Source organism: Siphateles boraxobius, unplaced genomic scaffold (genome assembly GCF_051911475.1).
Source record: "Siphateles boraxobius isolate OS27281-9 unplaced genomic scaffold, OSU_SipBor_1 11, whole genome shotgun sequence".
Taxonomy (NCBI): domain Eukaryota; kingdom Metazoa; phylum Chordata; class Actinopteri; order Cypriniformes; family Leuciscidae; genus Siphateles; species Siphateles boraxobius.
In genome coordinates, this window is record NW_027508711.1 from 5,445,475 (window position 1) to 5,466,985 (window position 21,511).

General features: G+C 37.1%; 1 protein-coding gene across 4 annotated transcripts in view; it reads right to left on the reverse strand.

Annotated features, from left to right (window-relative positions):
* Positions 1–21,511, reverse strand: part of loxhd1a (lipoxygenase homology PLAT domains 1a) — a 40,328-nt gene that overhangs the window by 7,669 nt on the left and 11,148 nt on the right. For 3 of the 4 annotated variants that reach the window (XM_077194334.1, XM_077194333.1, XM_077194332.1), the window contains exons 10-34: positions 20,294–20,454; positions 19,969–20,055; positions 18,812–18,947; positions 18,166–18,320; positions 17,582–17,742; positions 17,193–17,269; positions 16,324–16,520; positions 15,670–15,862; positions 15,274–15,434; positions 14,980–15,156; positions 14,604–14,745; positions 14,015–14,166; positions 13,811–13,944; positions 12,020–12,171; positions 11,809–11,913; positions 11,604–11,732; positions 10,492–10,656; positions 9,145–9,326; positions 8,641–8,757; positions 6,960–7,122; positions 6,657–6,808; positions 5,716–5,925; positions 5,482–5,608; positions 4,766–4,971; positions 4,490–4,675 (exon numbers count right to left, since the gene is read on the reverse strand). In XM_077194334.1, coding sequence (XP_077050449.1) covers positions 4,490–4,675; positions 4,766–4,971; positions 5,482–5,608; positions 5,716–5,925; positions 6,657–6,808; positions 6,960–7,122; positions 8,641–8,757; positions 9,145–9,326; positions 10,492–10,656; positions 11,604–11,732; positions 11,809–11,913; positions 12,020–12,171; positions 13,811–13,944; positions 14,015–14,166; positions 14,604–14,745; positions 14,980–15,156; positions 15,274–15,434; positions 15,670–15,862; positions 16,324–16,520; positions 17,193–17,269; positions 17,582–17,742; positions 18,166–18,320; positions 18,812–18,947; positions 19,969–20,055; positions 20,294–20,454 — 3,827 coding nt within the window. Of the gene's footprint in view, positions 1–4,489; positions 4,676–4,765; positions 4,972–5,481; positions 5,609–5,715; positions 5,926–6,656; positions 6,809–6,959; positions 7,123–8,640; positions 8,758–9,144; positions 9,327–10,491; positions 10,657–11,603; positions 11,733–11,808; positions 11,914–12,019; positions 12,172–13,810; positions 13,945–14,014; positions 14,167–14,603; positions 14,746–14,979; positions 15,157–15,273; positions 15,435–15,669; positions 15,863–16,306; positions 16,521–17,192; positions 17,270–17,581; positions 17,743–18,165; positions 18,321–18,811; positions 18,948–19,968; positions 20,056–20,293; positions 20,455–21,511 lie in introns of those variants that run through there. The other variant, XM_077194335.1, reaches the window with a different exon arrangement.

The window sequence follows — 21,511 nt, forward strand, 5'->3', positions numbered from 1 at the left end:
GAAAGCATGGATGCTGTCTTTGTAGATGTTATAATGGACTACAAGTTTTGTCTTCCGCCACATGCGCTCTGCTTTTCTGCATTGTCTTTTCATATTTTGCACTGCTGTTGAGTTTCTCCAAGGTGCTTTTTGTCTGCCACTCTTCTTCCTGACTTTCACAGGAGCAATATCATCAATTACACTCTTAACTTTTGAGTTAAAAGAATCAAGGAGAAAATCAACAGAGTCAGCAGATATGCTTGGTGTTAAAGATATAGCCTTCATAAATAGTATACTAGTGTTCTCATTTAAGCATCTCTTCTTGACAGACACAGATCTAGCTTCAATGGCAGGAGAGATCAATATATCAAAGAAAATACAAAAATGATCAGACAGTGCTACATCCTTAATAACAATTGATGAAATGTTTAGACCCTTACTGATAAGTAAATCTAGAGTGTGTCCACGATTATGTGTGGCTCCATGTACATGCTGAGTCAGATCAAAAGTTTTTAAAACAGTTTTGATTTCTTTTGCCATATTGTTTTCTGCATTATCTATGTGGATGTTAAAATCTCCAGCAATGGCAAAGCAGTCAAACTCTGAGGAAATTGTTGATAACAGTTCTGTTAAGTTCTCAGCAAAAGCTGGAGAGTATTTTGGAGGCCTGTAAACAATGATAAGTAAAATGCGTGGAGCACCTTTTAACACAATACCCAGATATTCGAAAGACGGGTAATTCCCAAATGATATTTGCTTACATTGATAGACATCTTTATAAAGAGCAGCTAAACCTCCGCCTCTTCTGACAGCTCTGCAGACACTCATAAAAGTAAAGTTAGGAGGGGCTGTTTCATTGAGGACTGTTGCACTGCAACTTTCTTCTAGCCAAGTTTCATTTAGCAACATAAAATCCAGGTTGTATGTGGTTATTAAGTCGTTGACTAAAAGTGATTTAATTTTAAGTGAGCGGATGTTTAAAAGTGCTAACTTAACAGTCTTACTTTTTGTCCCCACAGCAATCTTGGTATGTCGTGTAATAGGCACCAGATTAGATGGGTTTGCTGTACGGCTTTTGAAGGCCTTAGACTTTCTATCATGTAATCAAACAGCGATAGAAAAAGATACAGGCACACTGGGTTCCCGCTTGTTCTGTAAACATTTGAGAAAGTTATTGTTATCATAGCGGGGACCCGACACATATCACTGAGAGCTGGTATCAGTTGTTTTTGGTTCACCTCGAGCCGCCGGAGGAGGGTGTGGGCCCTGGCGCTGTGGCAGAGGCCGAAGAGCTCTCACAGGTGGAGGGGGAGGGCGAGCTGGGCCCGTAGGCTTTGGTGGTTGTGGGGCCTGGCGTTTTTTGGTTGGTATCTGGGGGCTCGCAGCAAAAGAGTGGGATAGTCTAGTTCCAGCATGGACCAGTTGTTCCATTTTCTCTGAGAAGCACAGAAGTGGAGATGCTGGAGAGAGTGATAATGTTTCCGGTGAGAGTGATTTTTGCTCTGGTGTTATTGGAGGCTGTAATATGCTGTCCTGGTTTCCCTGGCTGTTTTCCAGAAAGTCGTCCTTGGGTGCTGTATATTGGAGCAGTGCTGGTATGTCACAGTCTGTCTGTGGTGAGCTCTGTGGGCAGGGCTCAGCTGAGATTTTGTCCGTGAGCAGAGGTTGTTGTGGCTGAGTGGTGTTATCACTGTCCTTGTGTGATGTGTCAACCGCATGTCCATTCAGGGGCTGAAGTGAAATCCTGTGGTCATTCATACTGTATCCAGGTGTGTGTGTGCCATTCAGGTTGAGTGGATTGGCACACATTGCAGAAGGATGACGGAGGGAGAAGTAGATATTGTCCTTTAGCACTCTTGAACCAAGTTTGTTTGGGTGGTGGCCATCCTGTTGAAACAGTTGCCTCTGACTCCAGAAAAGATTGAAGTTGTCAATAAAGTTCACTCCTTTTATATTGCAAGTTTTTTGCAGCCATGTATTAAGCCCAAGCAACCGTGAAAACCTGTTTGTTCCTCTTGCTGGGAGTGGTCCACTGATGAATGTTTGAACTTTCAGTCTTTTAAGTGTTTCAAAAAGTTCATTGAAATCCTTTTTAAGAAGTTCCGACTGCTCTTTATGAATATCATTCTTCCCCACATGAATGATGAGTCGATTTGCAGTCTTATGTTTCATCAGAATGTTCTGAAGTTCCCTGTTTACATCAGATGTTGTTGCTTGTGGAAGGCAGCACGTTGTTGTATCCCTGGTATTAATGTTTCTGATTACGGAGTTGCCCACTATCAGAGTCCTGGGCTCGGCTGCACTGTGAGCTGAGTGCAGCTGTCTGCTCGACCTTGAGCCCCAGTTAGCATCAGTGTTAGCTACTGGCTGATTCTGTCTGTGTGTGATCACATTCATCAAATTTGGGGATTCCTCATTCATTAATACTTCAAATCTGTTCTCAAGATGTATAGGCGGTGGTAGGAGACAAGTGTTTGCAATCCTTGTCAGAGCCGTATCTGGGGTAGAGGATGCTACTGCAGTAATATGTGATGCTCGTGACAATCTGATGTCTCGAGTGCCTTTGGGTCTTGCACCCTGTTTGTGCCATCGATTAGTAAAACGATCAGCTTGTTTCTCTACACTCAGTATGGCCTGTCGAGAAGGACTAGATTCATGGGACTCACCGGCTGTATGCTGAGGACGTCCATGACGAAGCTCTGTTGTGTGTTCCGTCTGGTTTGGTGGTCCCGCAATTAACTTTGTTTCAAGAATTGCAATCCTTTGTAAAAGTCTGTGGCAGTTGGAGCAGCAAGTAGATTCCAGAGGAGGCATTTTCTTATCCTTATGAATGTAGGCAGTTTTGTTTTCTCTTCCCCGGAATGTAAGCTTTCAGTGGGAGGCTGGTTGAATAAAATAATTCTGCTTTTTTTTTGTAGTAATCCAAACGTTTGAGCACTGTGCTGATTTGCTGAAGTTAAAATTAGGTGATAAAAGGAGATAAAATATAGAAATATAAAAGCGATAGAGCAAAGCGCGGAGCAGTAAGCGAGAGCGTCCGAACAGTAGCTGAGCAGGAAGCTGAGCAGTAAACCATTTACCAGTGGTTTTGGCACTGTGAGCAGGTGCCAGGTCGTGCTGAAAAATGAAATCTTCATCTCCATAAAGCTTTTCAGCAGATGGAAGCATGAAGTGCTCCAAAATCTCCTGATAGCTAGCTGCATTGACCCTGCCCTTGATAAAACACAGTGGACCAACACCAGCAGCTGACATGGCACCCCAGACCATCACTGACCGTGGGTACTTGACACTGGACTTCAGGCATTTTGGCATTTCCTTCTCCCCAGTCTTCCTCCAGACTCTGGCACCTTGATTTCCGAATGACATGCAAAATTTGCTTTCATCCGAAAAAAGTACTTTGGACCACTGAGCAACAGTCCAGTGCTGCTTCTCTGTAGCCCAGGTCAGGCGCTTCTGCCGCTGTTTCTGGTTCAAAAGTGGCTTGACCTGGGGAATGCGGCACCTGTAGCCCATTTCCTGCACACGCCTGTGCACGGTGGCTCTGGATGTTTCTACTCCAGACTCAGTCCACTGCTTCCGCAGGTCCCCCAAGGTCTGGAATCGGTCCTTCTCCACAATCTTCCTCAGGGTCCGGTCACCTCTTCTCGTTGTGCAGCATTTTTTGCCACACTTTTTCCTTCCCACAGACTTCCCACTGAGGTGCCTTGATACAGCACTCTGGGAACAGCCTATTTGTTCAGAAATTTCTTTCTGTGTCTTACCCTCTTGCTTGAGGGTGTCAATGATGGCCTTCTGGACAGCAGTCAGGTCGGCAGTCTTACCCATGATTGCGGTTTTGAGTAATGAAACAGGCTGGGAGTTTTTAAAAGCCTCAGGAATCTTTTGCAGGTGTTTAGAGTTAATTAGTTGATTCAAATGATTAGGTTAATAGCTCGTTTAGAGACCCTTTTCATGATATGCTAATTTTTTGAGATAGGAATTTTGGGTTTTCATGACCTGTATGCCAAAATCATCAGTATTAAAACAATAAAAGACCTGAAATATTTCAGTTGGTGTGCAATGAATCTAAAATATATGAAAGTTTAATTTTCATCATTACATTATGGAAAATAATGAACTTTATCACAATATGCAAATTATTTGAGAAGGACCTGTATATACTTAAAGACACATTAAATATTACCAAATATTTCTATTTAAAATAAATGTTGTTTTTTATGTTTGTATGTATGTATTTTTCAAAGTTTCCACAAAAATATTTAGCATCACAACTGTTTTCAACATTGATAATGTTAAGAAATGTTTCTTGAGCAGAAAATCAGCATATCAGAATGATTTCTGAAGGATCATGTAATTACTGTTTTAACTGTTTTGTAAACGGTTTACTGTTTTAACTGTTGATCAAATATATGCAACCTAACATTAAAAGAAATCTTACCTACCCCAACTTTTTGAACAGTGGTGTGTACTGTAATCACCTTACATAAGCTATTGAAATGAAACGGTGTACCTTCTGTGAGATGTTGACAGTTTCTGCATCCTGCACAATGAGGAAGCGGGCAGTGAGTCCGTCTCCTCTGTCTTTGGCCAACCAGCATTTACAGCGGAACACGTATCGCACTGCTTTAGTCGGCACCTCGACGGACAACTCGTCCACTAACCAGCAGCTCTCAGGGGTCGCCCCATCGTGACCCAACTACACACAAAACAAACCACCAATCTCTATACGTGCTGTACAACAAGCTTATGACATACAAAACTGAACAATCTGTGTGTGTTTCCTCACTTGCACTGTCTTGATCTCGCCAACATCAGATCCATAACAGGTAAAGTAATCCAGGGATCCAGGCAGGAATGCATTTTTCCCATCTAAGTCGAGCCATAGGCGGTCTGTCCTCTTGTTCTTCTTTCCTATGATGATGACGTACACTCGGCTACTCGTCCCAGCATCCCGATCTGAACCCGTTGTCACCGAGAAGTGGTAGGGGATCACTACACACAAAACATTAATTTTTTTCCCCTCTTATTAAATTCAAATAGAAAATAGTGGTGTTCAATCATGTAAAACTTTTTAATGTTAAATTTTTTTTTTGCATTAAATTAAATTAATGCAATTAAATTAAATTAAATATTTAATTGAATGCATTAAACTAAATTGCATTAAATTAAGTTTAGTCAAATTAAATTAAAATAAGTTATGTTAAGTTAAATTAAAAATATATATTTTATTTTATTTAATATATTTTATTATTTAAATTGGTATGTTGACTAAATAATAACAGAATATTTTTACATTTTGAAAGCTAAAAAAAATATAATTAAATATTTCAGATTCTGCTCTGTTCAAAAGGCAAAAAAATCAAATATACAATTCTCAAATTCATTTCACTCAAGTTGTTACGCTGACAATATAATTTGAAATGAAAATTTCAGATTAACTGGTGGTCTCAGAATTTTGAAGCCCACTGTGTTTCGGAGTGGGACTCTATACGATGTACATACGTGATCCTTCCTCTTCTTCGTCATCTTCCTCTGAATGCCGTTTCTTGTTTTTCTTGTTCATGTTGCTGTCGAAATTTGTCACTTTTTTAATTGGACAGAAGGCGGTCTCTCGCTCTCCCTCATACCCCTACATACACACACAGAGAATATGTAGATGCACTCTCGACTAGTCTGTAACGCAACATTGTTAACGCATGCATGCATGGGCGCACGCATGCACACACGCAGGCAAACCTTAACGTAGAACACCCTGTCGATCCGTTTGTCCTCCCTCTTTCTCGAGAGCCATCGCTCACACAAAAACAGAAACACTTCCTCTGTGTCTTGGTCCACTACTTCCACCTGGTCCAGGTACCAATCAGCACTCAGCATGCTGTTGTCATGGCGAATGCGGATCTTGAACACCTGGCCCAGATCCACTGCTTCTAAAGTGAACGTATCCACCTGACCAATCAGAAGCAGTCGTTGTCAGCAGCCCATCAGAGGGAAAATACACTACTGTTCAAAAGTTTGAGGTCAGTACTTTTATTCAGCAAGGATGCAATAAATAGATTGAAAGTGACAAAGTATATATTATATTATTATATTAAGTTCTTTTGAACTTACAATTCATCACAGAATCCTAACAAACATACCACAGTTTGTGGTAATAATATTAACAATATTAAGCAGCACAACTGTTTCAACAAATAATACATAATTTTTCCTGAGCAACAAATCACCATGTTAAAATGGTTTCTGAAGGAAAATTCAGCTTTCATCACAGGAATAAATTATGTTTGAGAACATTAAAATAGAAAACAGTTGTTTTAAATTGTAATAATATTTCACACAATATTACTGTTTTGTCTGTATTTTTGATCAAATAAATGCAGCCTTACTGAGCAGAAGAGACTTTCCAAAACATTTAAAAAATATATTACTGACCACAAACATTTGAATGGTGATTCAAATGATTTTAAATGATGTCTTTGTTCATTAGTGTGAGTTACTTTTCATGGGGTAAAAATCTCTGAAGATGTTCTCACATAGATAATAAAACATGAGAAACTTTGAGGACATTGCCAAATGGGGAACAGCTTCATAAAGGTCAAAATTTTACCCAAAATGAAGAAGCATTTGGATGATGCCCTCATAAAGACAGAAATAAGTCTGTATTTGTGTGTATGTCTCACCGATCCTCTCTCAAACTTGTTGGTGTTCTCAGACTTGCTGAGTTTGCGTTCTCCAGTGTCGCCCATGTCTCCATAAAGAGTGATGAACACGTTTGCATCTGTGCCAGCTCCATACACATCCCCTGTGGTTACTGTCACTGTATATGTGTGTACTGCAACACACACACACACACACACACACACACACATGCAAAATCATTCCTGTAGCTCAAACAGTAAAGCATGGCACTAGCAACACTAAGGTAATGGGTTTCTTTCCCATTGACGAAGTGCATGAATTGAATAAGGTATAGTCTGACTTACTCTCCAGCGCGTCGTCCACCTCCGTCTCGATGACTTTGAGGGTTCCGTCTCGTGAAAGTTTCTGTACAATGATGTCAGAAGGCACCAGCTCCCGAATGGTCTCGCCATCCTCCTCGGAGCGAGCCAACCATCCCTCACACGGGAATATTGCCGTCTCAGAGCCCTACATGTACACACACATTTTTCAGTCTTGGCAGGCTGGTTATTAGTCTTTTCCTTTAGGTTTTATTAGAGGAAATTAGATTAATAATACTGTGAAGAATACTTTATTCAAAGGTTAAATGTTTAATTTTTTCACTTCATCCTATCTTCACTTAAAATGTAACCCTACATAGGTAAAAAAAAATAAAAAAATCAGCTTCAGTGTCGCTTTTACAACATTCTTCTGTTTGTTTGAGTGGTTGTTATCTGACTCGATGATATGAGTCTGGGACTGCATGTTGACCAGTTTGGATAGACAATGGGATAAGGGCTAGTTTCAAATTTCAGTAAAATAATCACATAAAAAATAAAATCAAATATCAAAATCCATCACACAGGCAATGTAAAGGAAAGCATGTAATATACACTAGTGTGCAAAAGTTTGGGGTTGGTAAAATTTTTCAATTAAACATTTTTAATCAAGTGACAATTTAATGCAAAAATAATTATATATTATTATTATTATATAATATATACGGTATTTAAAGGATCACAAATAAATAAAATAAAATGAAATATTATTACAATTTAAAATAACTGTTTTCAATGTGAATATATTTTAAATTGTATTTCATTCCTGTGATCAAAGCTCAAATTTCAGCATCATTACTCCAGTCTTCAGTGTCACATGAATGATCCTTCAGAAATCATTATAATATGATGATTTGATGCTCAGTAAACATTTCTTCTTCATATTATTATTATTATTAATGTTGAAAACAGATGTGCTGCTTCATATTTGTGTGGAAACCGTGCTCAATTTATGTCAGGATTCTTTGATGACTAGAAAGATCAAAAGAACAGCATTTATTTGAAATAGAAATCGTTTATAATATTATAAATGTCTTTACTTTCACTTTTGATCAATTGAATGCATCGTTGCTGAGTTTTGAACAGCAGTGTCAATGCACAGTTTGTGCAGGTGGACGTGTGTGTTGATAACAGCTGAGTTTCACGCTGGTGTGATGTGCTTGACGGCACTACAGCGTTTCACTCTTCTACTGTACACAGATAGCGCTGTGGAGCGACAGGTCAGAGAAGATTAGTCACTGGAACTAATTATACACAAGGCAACAGAGAGCAGATGTGGGTCAATGAAATGGGTGTACGACAGACAGTGGAGAGGAAAAAAAAGGTTTCCCACAGCCAGACGGGAACATTCAAGACTCAACCTAGTTTCACGTTGCCAGAATTAAGACTAATGTACATTATCTGGTCCACAGTGTAACTTAGTCTGACCAAAATGCCTATTTAGGCAGGAGGGGAATGTCTGACCAACATGTGAAAGGATCAACCACAGTTTGCTGCTTTCTGGAACATTTAGGGAGCTGAAATTGGTATGCTATTTTGGATCTCTTAAAAGTATTTTCAAAAATGTTGTAGGCTAAGATTAGAAGTCTGTCACATTGAACTGTACAGTAGATGTAGATTTGTACACACATAAAGTTTAATAAAGTATGGTACAAAAAAAGCTTGATACCTTCCCTTTCCGGAGCAGTCTGCGAATTTCCACACGGTCTAAATGCCAGCCAGGATTCACCCCACGATTATCGTGACCTATACGGATTTTCTCGATGATATCTCCTATGTCCTCCAACTGCAGAAGCCCAGAATCATCATCATCATCATTGTTGTCAGTGTAAGCCCGTCTTTGAATTATTAATAGAAAGTAAAAAACTAAGATGAAAAGACCAGCTAAGACCAAGGTGAATTTCGTCCAGGCTGGTTTATGGCAGTTTGTACTGGTCTGGTGTTGGTTCAGCAACAAAACTTCACAAGCAAAACTTAGCAAATGAATTAGATTTGTTTTTTTTTTTCAATGCCAGCCAGCTTCTGTGGCTATTTTCATGCCGAGAAACATGTATGGCAAAACTATATCAGGTTTTTTCATATTAAGCAGGGCAAATAGCATTGTTTTTCAAGCACACTAGCTTTCAAAACGGAACATGACCAGCACAGATATGACTTCAGACTCCTCATTTACCTCTACAATGAACATGTCCTCCGCCCCTCGTTCAAAATACATCTTCCTCTCTCTCTTATTGACGCAGAGAGATTTCTGAGACGAACAAACTCCATTCTGCCCGTACAGGATGATGAAGACGTCTGCGTCTGTTCCCGCAGCAAATACATCACTGGTGAAGATTTTAATCTCATAGGGAACAACTACAACACACAAAAAAAAGTGCACAATTAATCACTAAAACTGTCTGTGTAGGACTGTCTGTGACTATGATGAGGCACAAATTTGCATCTGTCTGTATTTATGAAGCATGCAAATATATATATATATATATTTTTACTTTATTAGGATACAGCTGTACATTCTAGTTTAAGGGTATCTGTATATGTGTGATTGTTCACCTAATTACAATTTTGGGCACAAAGCTGCAAAAATAAAATGACATAAGACGGTAGCTAAAGCTTTACAATCTCCTTTTAGATATATAATCTCCCCAAAACGTACAAAATAAGAGTTTTAATCACTTCTGAAATCACTAAATTATGTTTATTATTGTTGTTAAACTAAAACTATTGAAAATCGATTTTGAAATCAAGCTAAAATAAAATCTAAACATTAGATCAAAAATCTGAATTTAAAAAAGAAAACAATTTGAAATGTTACCTGGGCGTATAAGTGAAATAAAATAAGTTGAAGTTGAAGAACGAAAATTACTGAAGCTAAAACTGAAACTGAAGTAAAATAAGAAAAGCACATAACGAAATTACTAAAACTTAAACTAAAATTAAACATAAAAATAAAAGCTAATTCAAAATATGAATACATACTATAACAGTATATACATAATACTCAAATAAAAATCGAAACTAATTAGTAAAGTTACAGAAGCTTAATTTAATGCCCCTATTATGCTATTTTAAATGTTCCAAATTTTAATTGCAAGAATGACTTGAGCAGAACGCTTTGCAGCTGTTCTTCCTCACCATCAGCATTAACAAGTGTATGTTCATCAACAAACCGATGTCTATATTTGAATTTATCACGGTGCACATGTGGGAACTGCAACAAAAGGCATAAAGGCAATTTATTTATCGTCCACATTCGACCTTACAACTTTGCAGACCGTTTACATTCACAGACAGCTATATTATTACACACTGTATGAAATGTAATATTCAAAAAAGCACAATAAGGGCACTTCAAAGAGCAAAAAAAGACATAGAAATGTCTCCATTTAGGTAAACAAGTGTTTGTTTTTACTACAAGTGAGCTAAATCTGATCAAATCCTCCCGTATTAGTCTGTAATCATTATAATTAGCTTTGTAAAAGAGTATAGCAATAGAGTCGTGTGTAGGTGTGTGTCATACAGGGAGTGTAGAGATGTGTCTGCAGTTCATTTGGGTACAGGTCTCTGACAATGACACCATCATCTTCTCCTTTATCCAGCCAGCGGCCACATGGAAACCGCAGCAGCTGACCCAGAGACGGAGCATCGATCTCCACCCAGTCCAGAAACCAGCCTGGAGACGCACCTGAGAAAACCACACACAAACACACACAAACAAACACTGATATTACATTATCCCAAATGATATTGAGAGCCACTGATATTACATTATCCCAAATGAAGTGACAATTTAATACAAAAATGACAAGGGCATAAATGACAAAGAAACACAGATTCATACGGACATAAATAAACCTTCATTTTCATTATGCATGCATAAACCTTAATGAATTCATTATACATGCACAAAAGATAATTTTTTGCAAAATGCATGTTAACTTTTTATCAGGTTTTAAAATGTTCCCCTTTAGATATATTTTACAATTCAAGGAAACACATTTATGTCATTTTACACTACCGTTCAAAAGTTTGGGGTCGGTTAGGTTTCTTTATTGCTTTGGAAAGTCTCTTCTGCTCACAAAGGCTGCATTTAACAGTCCAAATTAAAAGTATTTATTTGAAATAGAATCTTTTGTAACATAAAAATGTCTACTGTCCTTGACAAATAAAAGTATTACAAAAAAAAATCTTACTGACCCTAAACTTTTGAAGGGTAGGGTATGTTTTATGATGCATAATAGATTATTTTCACTTCATAATGAAGCATTTTCAAGCCAATTTGGCAATACTTTGAAATGAACCTTTCTTGCAGAAACGTCTTTACGATTATGTTGTAGTAAAAATACAGTTTAAAACTCAATAACCTGTCTTTATATTATCTGTAAATAATATCACTGTTCTAAACAACACAATAAGTTTATTATTATGAATGGTTGTGCGTTACTTCTTTTTGCTGTAAAAAGAACAGCGGTTTGTTACAGTGTAAACACACAAACGAGCAAACGCACACACAGATTTGAACTCAACCAATCCTCAACTGCATCTACAGAATGTAGATTCAGTGTATTTGTGTTTTCAATAACTTAAGCATTAATAGAGTGATATTTGCTGTGAGTGTGTGCATGTGTGTACCTGCGTTGTCGTGTCCGATGCAGATTCTCTTGAGTTTTCCGATGTCCACAGCCTCAATGGTGAACTCATCAATTAATCCCAACTCAAACTTGTTCTTATAGTTCTTAGAAGCCTTTAGATTAATGATACCTGACACAAACACAAACACACTTTTCTGTAGCTGAAGGACAATTAGTACTAAAGAAATGCAATGTTTCCAGGTTACCTGTGTCATCTTTGGTTCCGTAAAGAATGGCGAAAACATTTGCATCTGTCCCGGCATTCTTCTTCTCCCCTGTTTTTACTCTCATTGTGAATGTGGTTGACATGGCTACACCCACACACCCACACACACACACACACACACACAATCAATGCATAAATGCTATGAACAAATACTAACAGGTTAAAGCAGAATGCTTGTGTAACATTCAAACCTTTTTGCTCTAGTCCAAGTTGAGCAGGCGACGACTCCTCTTCTTCATCTTCATCCCTCTTCATGAAAGCTTCATCCACAGGCACTAACTCACGGCACAGCTGCCCGTCATCTTCGTCAACTGCCAACCAGCGCTGACATGGAAAAAAATACCTGAACACACACAAACACAATCAACACAACCCATAGGAAATAGAAATCACAAATGAGATGTTGTTTCTCTATACACAGTAATGAGATTAAATTGAGCAAATTTAGAATTAAAGATCACATTTTTCATCTGAGGAAAAAAAGACCTCAAAATTAGACCTCAGACTAAAATTTTTGTACTTTTTACAGATTTGTTGTCCACCTTGTTACACTTCTTATCGGCCAATAAAACATAGCTTATAAATCTCTCGTTATGCTATATTATCCCCAAATATTGGATCTTTTTGTCAATTTCTTTTCTTTCAATTAGGGCAAGTGATGCATTTCTTCTTGGAACTGACTGATTTTAGGCTTCATTGATTTGAGGTGATGCACCTTTTTTGAGTGAAAAAAGCAGTATTTATAGACAATTTTGTCAATATTCAATAAAAATGAAAAATAAATGCAGTTTATCACACTAGTGTGCTTTAATGTTCAACCAGGAAGTTTGTTTTGAAATGCTTTTATCATGTACAAAATGGCACAAAGTCACACTTGTGGTGTTCCAAATTGTAACATAAATTACGTGAATATGTAATATATACAACATAGTATATTAATGATACTAAAATAACACTGCTCAGTGAAGATCTAAACAATGTCTCAAATTATGCTTAGGTTTGCTTGATACCAAAGTCCGCAATCCGAAGTCAGCGATATCAATATAAACTCAAACATTTCTCATCTAACATTCCCAAGATAGAAAGATCTGAAATGGTAACCACATTAATTGTATAGCTCTCTACTCTTACTGTGCATCAACAATGTACTCATCTTCCTGACGGACCGGCAGCAGCGAGTGAGACTGGGGAAACTCACATCCAGGACTCTCACCACCAGCACTGGCGCCCGCCAAGGGAGCGTTCTCTCCCCACTGTTCTTCTCCCTGTACACTAATGACTGCACTTCTAAAGACCCCACTGTCAAGCTCCTGAAATTTGCAGACGACACCACTGTCATTGGTCTCATCCAAAACGGTGACGAGTCTGCTTACAGACTGGAGGTTGAACAGCTGGCTGTCTGGTGCAGTTATAACAACCTTGAGCTGAACACGCTCAAAACGGTGGAGATGATCGTGGACGTCAGGAGGAACAGCCCAGCACTCCCCCCACTCACCATCATGAACAGCACTGTGGAAGCAGTGGAGTCATTCAGGTTCCTGGGCACTATCATCTCTCAGGACCTGAAGTGGGACAATCACATTGACTCCATTGTGAAAAAAGCCCAGCAGAGACTGTACTTCCTTCGCCAGCTAATGAAGTTCAACCTGCCACAGGATCTGCTGATTCAGTTCTACTCAGCCGTTATTGAGTCTGTCTTATGCACATCCATCACTGTCTGGTTTGGTTCAGCTACCAAATCAGACATCAGGAGACTACAACGGACAGTCCGGACTGCGGAGAGGACCATTGGTGTCCCCCTGCCAAACCTCCAGGACCTGTACTCTTCCATTCAAACATTACTTTTAACCTGACATATAAGATATATCAGTGCAAGTGGTTTTCAGTTAAAACAGCTCAAACATGAATTTTAGTCTGGGACTTGTCTTAACCCTTATCTTTGAAACCGAGGGAATGTGTTTTGAGATGTGCATGACACTTACATGGTTTCATCTTTTGTATCAAAGATCTCAACGCGGTCCAGGTACCATGCAGCATTCGCCTGCTTGTTGTCATGGCGAATCCTCAGTTTCTTCAGCTGCCCCAGATCCATCCCAGTGATTGTGAATAGGTCCTCCTGAAAATGATCCACATTCAGATGCATTCTGCACACGTTTGAATGTGTGGGTGTGTTGTGTTCCAATCACCTGTCCGCGCTCAAACTTGTTGAGGTGGTTTGACTTGCGTAGTTTTCTCTCGCCTGTGTCGCCCATTTCTCCATAGATGTTGATGTAAACACCTGCATCGGTTCCGGCCCCCAGCACAGTCCCAGTGAACACATGAACTTCATATGAGTTGTCTAAAACAAATGAACACACAAGAGTATTTTTTATTATTCCAAAAAGCATAATAGGAGGACTTTAACACTTCAGCCACACATAGAATGTGAGCAATTCAAAAAGGCAAACTAATTAATTTTATTATCAAATTAAACTTATCTGAAATAGCTCAAGCAGACTTTACAAGGAAAACATTTCACAAAAAGACTAATTTAAATAAAATTGTAAGGAAATACAAATGCATTTAAAATAATACATTTATTAATTATATTATATTATAATTATACATTCAAAATGTATATATATTTAATGTATTTTTTTATTTGAATGTATTAATTAATTTGTGAATTTTAAATAAAGTTCAAATTGATTTAAAATGTATAATATAAAAATATATATACAGTATATCAATAGCTTTTATACATATATACTTAAAGCATTGAATCTCTCTCTATACCCTCTAGGTCGTCGTAATCCTCAGCACACAGCTCGACGAGTATCTCTCCATCCTCTTCACTACGAGCGAGCCATCGGCCACATGGGAAACTGAAAGTTCGAACGACTTCCTTCAATTCCCCTGGGGATTCCTCTTCTTCCTCCTACTCATGATTGTAGAAAGTAAATATTCAGATTAGTAGTCAAACAATATTAGTTTTTCAATAGCTGATTTGCCAAAATTTTACATTTGGTCCCTCACAATATAAAACAATTAGGACTTGACTAAAGTTACTCTAGACTTAATTTAAGTCTAAATTAAGGTCTCATTGAGAAAATACACCTTTTTTGTTTAGAAACAAAGAGCTAATGGTCAAATGGTTTGTCCCCAAACTGGCCTTTTTCTTCTTTTTCTTCTTCTTGTCTTTCTTATCCTCCTCTTTTTTCTCTGGTTTCACCATTGCCATGACCAGCCGTTTAACGTCCACTTTCTCCAGGAACCATCCAGCCCCTATTCCCGAGCCGTCATGGCCAATCCGGATCTTATAGACACGCCCTATATCTAGGGCCTCAATCTTAATCAACCAATGAAAGAGAATTCTATTCAGACACAACCAATCAGATTCCAGAAACTTATCATTTAGCTTTTAAAATAAAGAGTTAGATTTTCATGTACAACTCCATTAACTCACCCTAAAGATCTCAGTGGTTCCTCTCTCAAAGTTATTGGATCGGCTCTTGAGCCGTATTAATTCAGTTTTTCCTTCCTCACCATAAATCTGCAGGAAGACATTTGCATTCGTCCCTCCGGCCCACACGTCTCCTGTCACTACGGTAACTTCATAATTGATCACTGCCGATTAGAAAACACTGATTAATCATTTTTAATTCACAGTAGCTGATCGGAGGAAGATCTATTATTCTACCTCAGATTTAGACTTCCACTATTAACAGTCACATTTTTATTGCATATATTGCAATAGCACAGTGCCTGCAATGGAAATGTCATGGGTTTGATTCCCATGGAATGCAAGAACTTTGGGGAGGGGGGGCATTTTCAAACGTATAAATGCAAATGAAATACATACATTTCTCTATCTCCAGAGTCTCACTTGGGTAGATTTCCACCTCCACCTTCCCATCAGCCTCATCCTTACAGAGCCAGCGGTGACTGGGGAACATGTACTGCAGCCCGTGCACCGGCACCCAGATCTGAACGCTGTCCAGAAACCAACCAGCTCGCAGGCCCTCATTAGTGTGGCCAATCAGCAACCTCTTTACCTACAGGACCCTCCCACAGAGCGGAGGGGAGTCACGATAAATACACAAATCCGGCAGATTCATTTTATTACATGAATCCTCACACTTAACACAATTTCTTTGTCGATAGTTAGTTGCATAGTTAGTATGTACCTATCCTAATAGAATAAAATAGAATAGAATAGAACACAAATAGAACACAATAGAGCAAATGTAAACAACGGAAATAGAATAAATATGAACATTAAATAGAATAGAATAGAATGAATTTGAAAAATAGAACACAATAAAGCAAATGTAAACAGAACAAAATAGAACAAATTTGAACATTAGAAAGAATAGAATAGAATGAGTTTAAGAGAATTTGAACAACAGAACAAATGTAAACAACGGAAATAGAATAAATATGAACATTAGATAGAATAGAATAGAATTTTAACTTCAAATTGAGTGAATGGGACTAACCTGATCAGGTAGCATACCTTGCCAATGTCAAAGGTCTCAATTGTGAAGATGTCCGTCTGTCCCGTCTCAAAATAGTTCCCCAAGTCGTTATCGGAGACGACCAGCAGCATCTTGTTGGTGTCGCCTTTCTCTCCGTACAGCTTTACGAACACCTTTGAATCTGAGCTGGCACCATTAATACTGCCTGTCTTTATCGCAATGTGATAGCCAACAGCTGGAATAAACACACTCTATTTCAGTTTTTATATAAACTTCTATGTTGAATGGTATTGTATCTACTTTTATTACATGGCTTGGTTGAATTCTAATGTAGAATGCGGTCTGTTATTTCTTGATAATTCTACATTCTACATTAGAATTCAACCAGTGTCCTAAGCATAACATGGTGCTAACCATGAAAAACAGAGCGTTGCCATGGACACAGTTCTGTTCAGTCTGGAGCAATACAATCATTTTTAAATCAATAAACTCATTTTTAAATCAATATTTTGTGCCAAATGATTGATTTATTTGGTAGGTAGCCATGTAATACGCGGGATAATGTAGACCGAGGCGGTTGTTAAAGCGAATACAACCCCTTCGGGCTGATTCAAGACCCCTACGCCTGTCGGGGTTGTATTAGCTAACAACCGCCTCGCTCTACATTTTCCCTTACTTGATGTTTGATAAGTTATGCATAAGATAAGTTAAGACTCCTCATGTTGCTCATACTAGTGATTTGAATAAGCCCTGTTTGTGCTACAGAGATGAATGATGCATTAAATCGTGCAGCTTGTTGAGGAGGGATGTGGTATGCTACCTATTTGCACTTTATATTTGTTTCATTATTGCACACATTTGACATTTTTGTACGTGATTATGTTTGTATGTACCAGTGTGCACTCACTGAACAAACGTTGACCATCATCAGTAGGGACTAACTCTCTCACAATCTGTCCGTCGTCTTCGTTACGATCTAACCACCTGAGATGAGACAGAGAGAGAGAGAGAGAGAGAGAGAGAGAGAGATACAGTAGGTGAGTGTGTAAGTGTGTGTATTTGTGCGTGTGTGTTATAGGCGTGTGTGTAACCAAACTCTCTGGTTGGTGTAGGTAGGGTTTCCTCTGCACTCTTTTAGTGTCCATTAGTAACCAGAGTCTGTTTTCTCAACTACATAATTGACTTAAACACACTCTCCCATGTTCTTTACCCGACCAGACAAACGCACATATGGGTACGTACTTATACTGCTATGTAAGCTTGGAATATGCTTTCCCACATCTAATAATGTCTTGCCTGAAACATGGGAACTCGATGGATGACGCCTCAGGCTGCCCCTCCTCTCTGACCATCACCTTATCCAGAAACCAACCACAGCCTCCACCTCGTCCGTCATGACCAATCCTAACCCTCCTGATCTGTCCCAGTGTGACGCTCTCTATCAAAAACTCATCAGCCTGAGAAAAGAGTAAAATACTTACTATTCCTGCAATATATAGTATACATTCTGTGCACATTGTGCAGTGCACACTGTACTGAGTTCTGTATCCCACAACACAATGTGTTTATCTTTAGATTTCATTTCCAAAATGAAGCGGAAATATGCTATTACTAACGCTATTTATTTGTATATAAATATTTATTGTTAAATTAAATCTGCAATTATCTGATCAAAAATGTTGGTATATTATTAGAATTTAAAATAACTGTTTTCTATTAGAATATATTTGAATATGTAATTTATTCCTGTGACGTAAAAGCTGAATTTTCAGTATCATTACTCTAGTCTTCAGTGTCACATGATTCTTTAGAACTCATTTTAATATGCTGATTTGTTCCATTCAATGATTCATGCCAGCATGTTAAATGTCATTACTCACGTTTCCTTTTTCAAACTTGTTGACGTTGTTTTTGCTCATGAACATCAGACGCTCTCCGGTGTCTCCTAATTCACCAATGATGTTCAAATAAACACTGGCATCTGTTCCACTTCCACTGATGTTTCCCGTGCAAATCGTCACGCGGTATTTAATAACTATTAATTAGGCAAAAAAAAATACAAATTGCAATATGTGTGTAAAAATCAATTTGGGAAAAAATCGAATAATCTCTATCTTAGCTTTTTCCCCAACTGTAAACTATTGATATAATGCATGACTGTGATTGGGATTTTATCTTCCATTAGATCAAAACACGTAAACGTTATTCATTGGTTCTTTGAAGTCACTTGCGTTAGAAAAAGAACTTTATTCTTATTAAGAACCGTTATTCATTGTATGGTGCTCTCGAGTTGTTACATGGTTTTTACAAGTTCTTGATGTTTCATCATTGGTTCTTCAGATCTGGGTTTTGAGTTCTGGGTTCTTTAAAGAACCAGTACTACCATGTAAATGGTTTTCTTAAGAACTAAAGAATTTCTTTGTATGGTTTAAAATGGTAAAGGTATGGTTTTTAGGCTCTAACTTGAACCTTTATCTTTAAGAGTGAACGGACGTGTTTTGTATTTTGTGCTTTGTGTTCTCTCACTTGGTAAAGGCTCTGGCACAAGTTTTCCAGTAGCTGGCAGTTCTCTAATGATCTCATTGTCGTCTTCATTGATGTCCAACCAACGGTTACAAGCAAATGAGTATTTCTCTCTAGTAAGGGTCTTCATCAATGTCACCTTTATGCAGACAAACAGTAAATCAGAAGAAAATGTTAGAGCTTAGAGCTCTGGCAACATACTGGACAAACAAAATTCAGAAAGAATGTAAAGTTATAATTTAAATTATAATATAAAAAGTCAATCATTTTATCCCTTAAAACTCATCCTTGAATAATCAAAATGACATATTTCAATATTTTTTCCCTGTAAAAATAGGTTCTTCATGCTTTAAAATAGCTTGAATTGAACTCTACACACTAGCTTCATTTAGTATACGCGGAACCATGAATAAGCAAATTAGCCCCGCCTCCTCTCACTTACACCAGCTCGGATTACCTGATCCACTTGGTCAACCGTAGCAAACGCTGCACAATGGCAAGTGAAAATATTGGTTTAATTCAGCCATAATATGTTTGAACCAGATTTGAAACTGATTAACGCTCTGTACAACGTCGGACACATAAAGGTAATTAATGTGATTCACTTTTGGATTGACTACTGTTATCAAACAGCTAATAACGTCTTGCTAATGTTACACAAACCATGTCCCCGTTGATGGGATTGGTTACATGTTTGTGATGGTAGGAAAGAGGGACAGTTTTCGAGACTGTCTTTGGTACAATGCAGTTTTAAGGAGAAAATACTCAACCATCATGTTACCTGATGAATTTGCACATGGTTTGTCTTAAAAATACAGACATAAAAGACATTAAAAAATTGTTTTTCACCACTGAGACTGTTTAAAAAAAACTATGCATATAGGATAAATTATGTGGTATGCATATAGCATGGCACAGATCATTAGGACTTGCAAGAATTTGATTAGAAATATTTGAGTTCATATTGAGTTTTTTTGGTTGCTGACTCACTTGTCAAACACTAATACATTTATTTTTAGCAGTACAGTGCACAAGTCATTTTAAATGGTACCAGTATCTGAGAAAACGGGATGCTTGCTTGCCTAAATCATGATTACAGAGTGAAATGGACAAATTGGTTCTGTGTAATAGTGCACGAGCCTCTAGTGCAGGTCTCTCACCCTGCCAAGGTGCCAGCCAGAGAACGGATTCCTCTTTTCGTGCCAGATTCTCAGCTTGCGTATCTTCCCGATATCGGGCATCTCAATCTAGAGCACCAGCAAAGATGCAAATGTTTTACACAATTCAACCTTTTCAAAACTACAGTGGCCCTGAAAAATATCTGGACCCTTATAAATATCACTGCATTAGAAATAGTAAACTTTGATAAATTCGTATCTACTATAATGACATTTATAAATTGAATACTCAAGTGTACAAATATGTTTTAGGACCACTGTTTATTCATAGAATGAGACACAAATATAAAGAGACAAGCAGACATACAATGAACTTGTCACACTGTCCCTGTTCAAAACTGTCAGATTTGCTCTCGAGTTTCATCTCATCGCTCTTGCCGTTTTCTCCGTACACCTGCAGAAAAACCTGTGCATCGGTGCCGGCACCTTTAATCTCCGACGTAAAGATCCACAGAGACCAGGGGAATTCTGTGAATCACAAACACACAGAAAAGATGAATTTGTGTCTTGATAGTTTAAGAGTCAATTCAGCAATATTTTTTTGGATGATTATAATTTTAACATTGATTTAATTTTTTTTTATGAATATAATTTTATTTTATTATGGATGTTATTATTTTCATGATGACTATTTTTTATTATTGATGTTATTATTTTCTTTGAATATTATTTTATTTTATTATTACTGTTATTGTTTATTAATATAATTTTATAATTGGTGCTATTTTTTTAATTTTATTATTTTTAAGAATACAATTTTATTTTATTATTGGTTTTATTATTTTTTATTAATGTAATTTTATTTTATAATTGTTTTGAAAAAAAATGTATTACTGATTTAATTATTTTTTATAAATGTAATTTTATTTTATTATGGATATTATTATTTTTATGATTACTGTTTTTCTATTATTGGTGTTATTATTTTCTATGAATATTATTTTATTTTATTATTAATGTTATTTTTATGAATATAATTTTATTATTGGTGCTATTTTAAAGAAAATATTTTTCATTTTTAATTGATCTTATTATTTTCATGAATACAATTTTGTTTTATTATTTTTTATGTAATTTTATTTTATCATTGTTTGGAAAAATATATAATTTTATAATTTTATTATTGATTTTATTATTTGTATAAATATATTTTTATTTTATTATTAATGTTATTATTTTCTATGAACACAATTTTCTTTTTAAATTCATTTTAAGGTTTTTATGAATACAATTTTATTTTATTATTGATTTTATTATTTTTTTACTTTTTGCATTATCATTTTGCAAAACTAGGTCATTGACTGCGTGATTGCACTGAAAGAATGACAATAACTTAGTTGAAATACAACAGCCCTATTTCAGAACATGTAGTGCCTGGTTACACTGGATTACAGGTGCTTAGTGAATAAGATGCAGGTCTTTACACTGAAATACTGAAATAATCATGTTTAGTGAATCTGTAAAACTCTTTGGATAAAAGTGTTTGCTAAATGACTAAATGTTAATGCAAATTTGCCCCTGACTG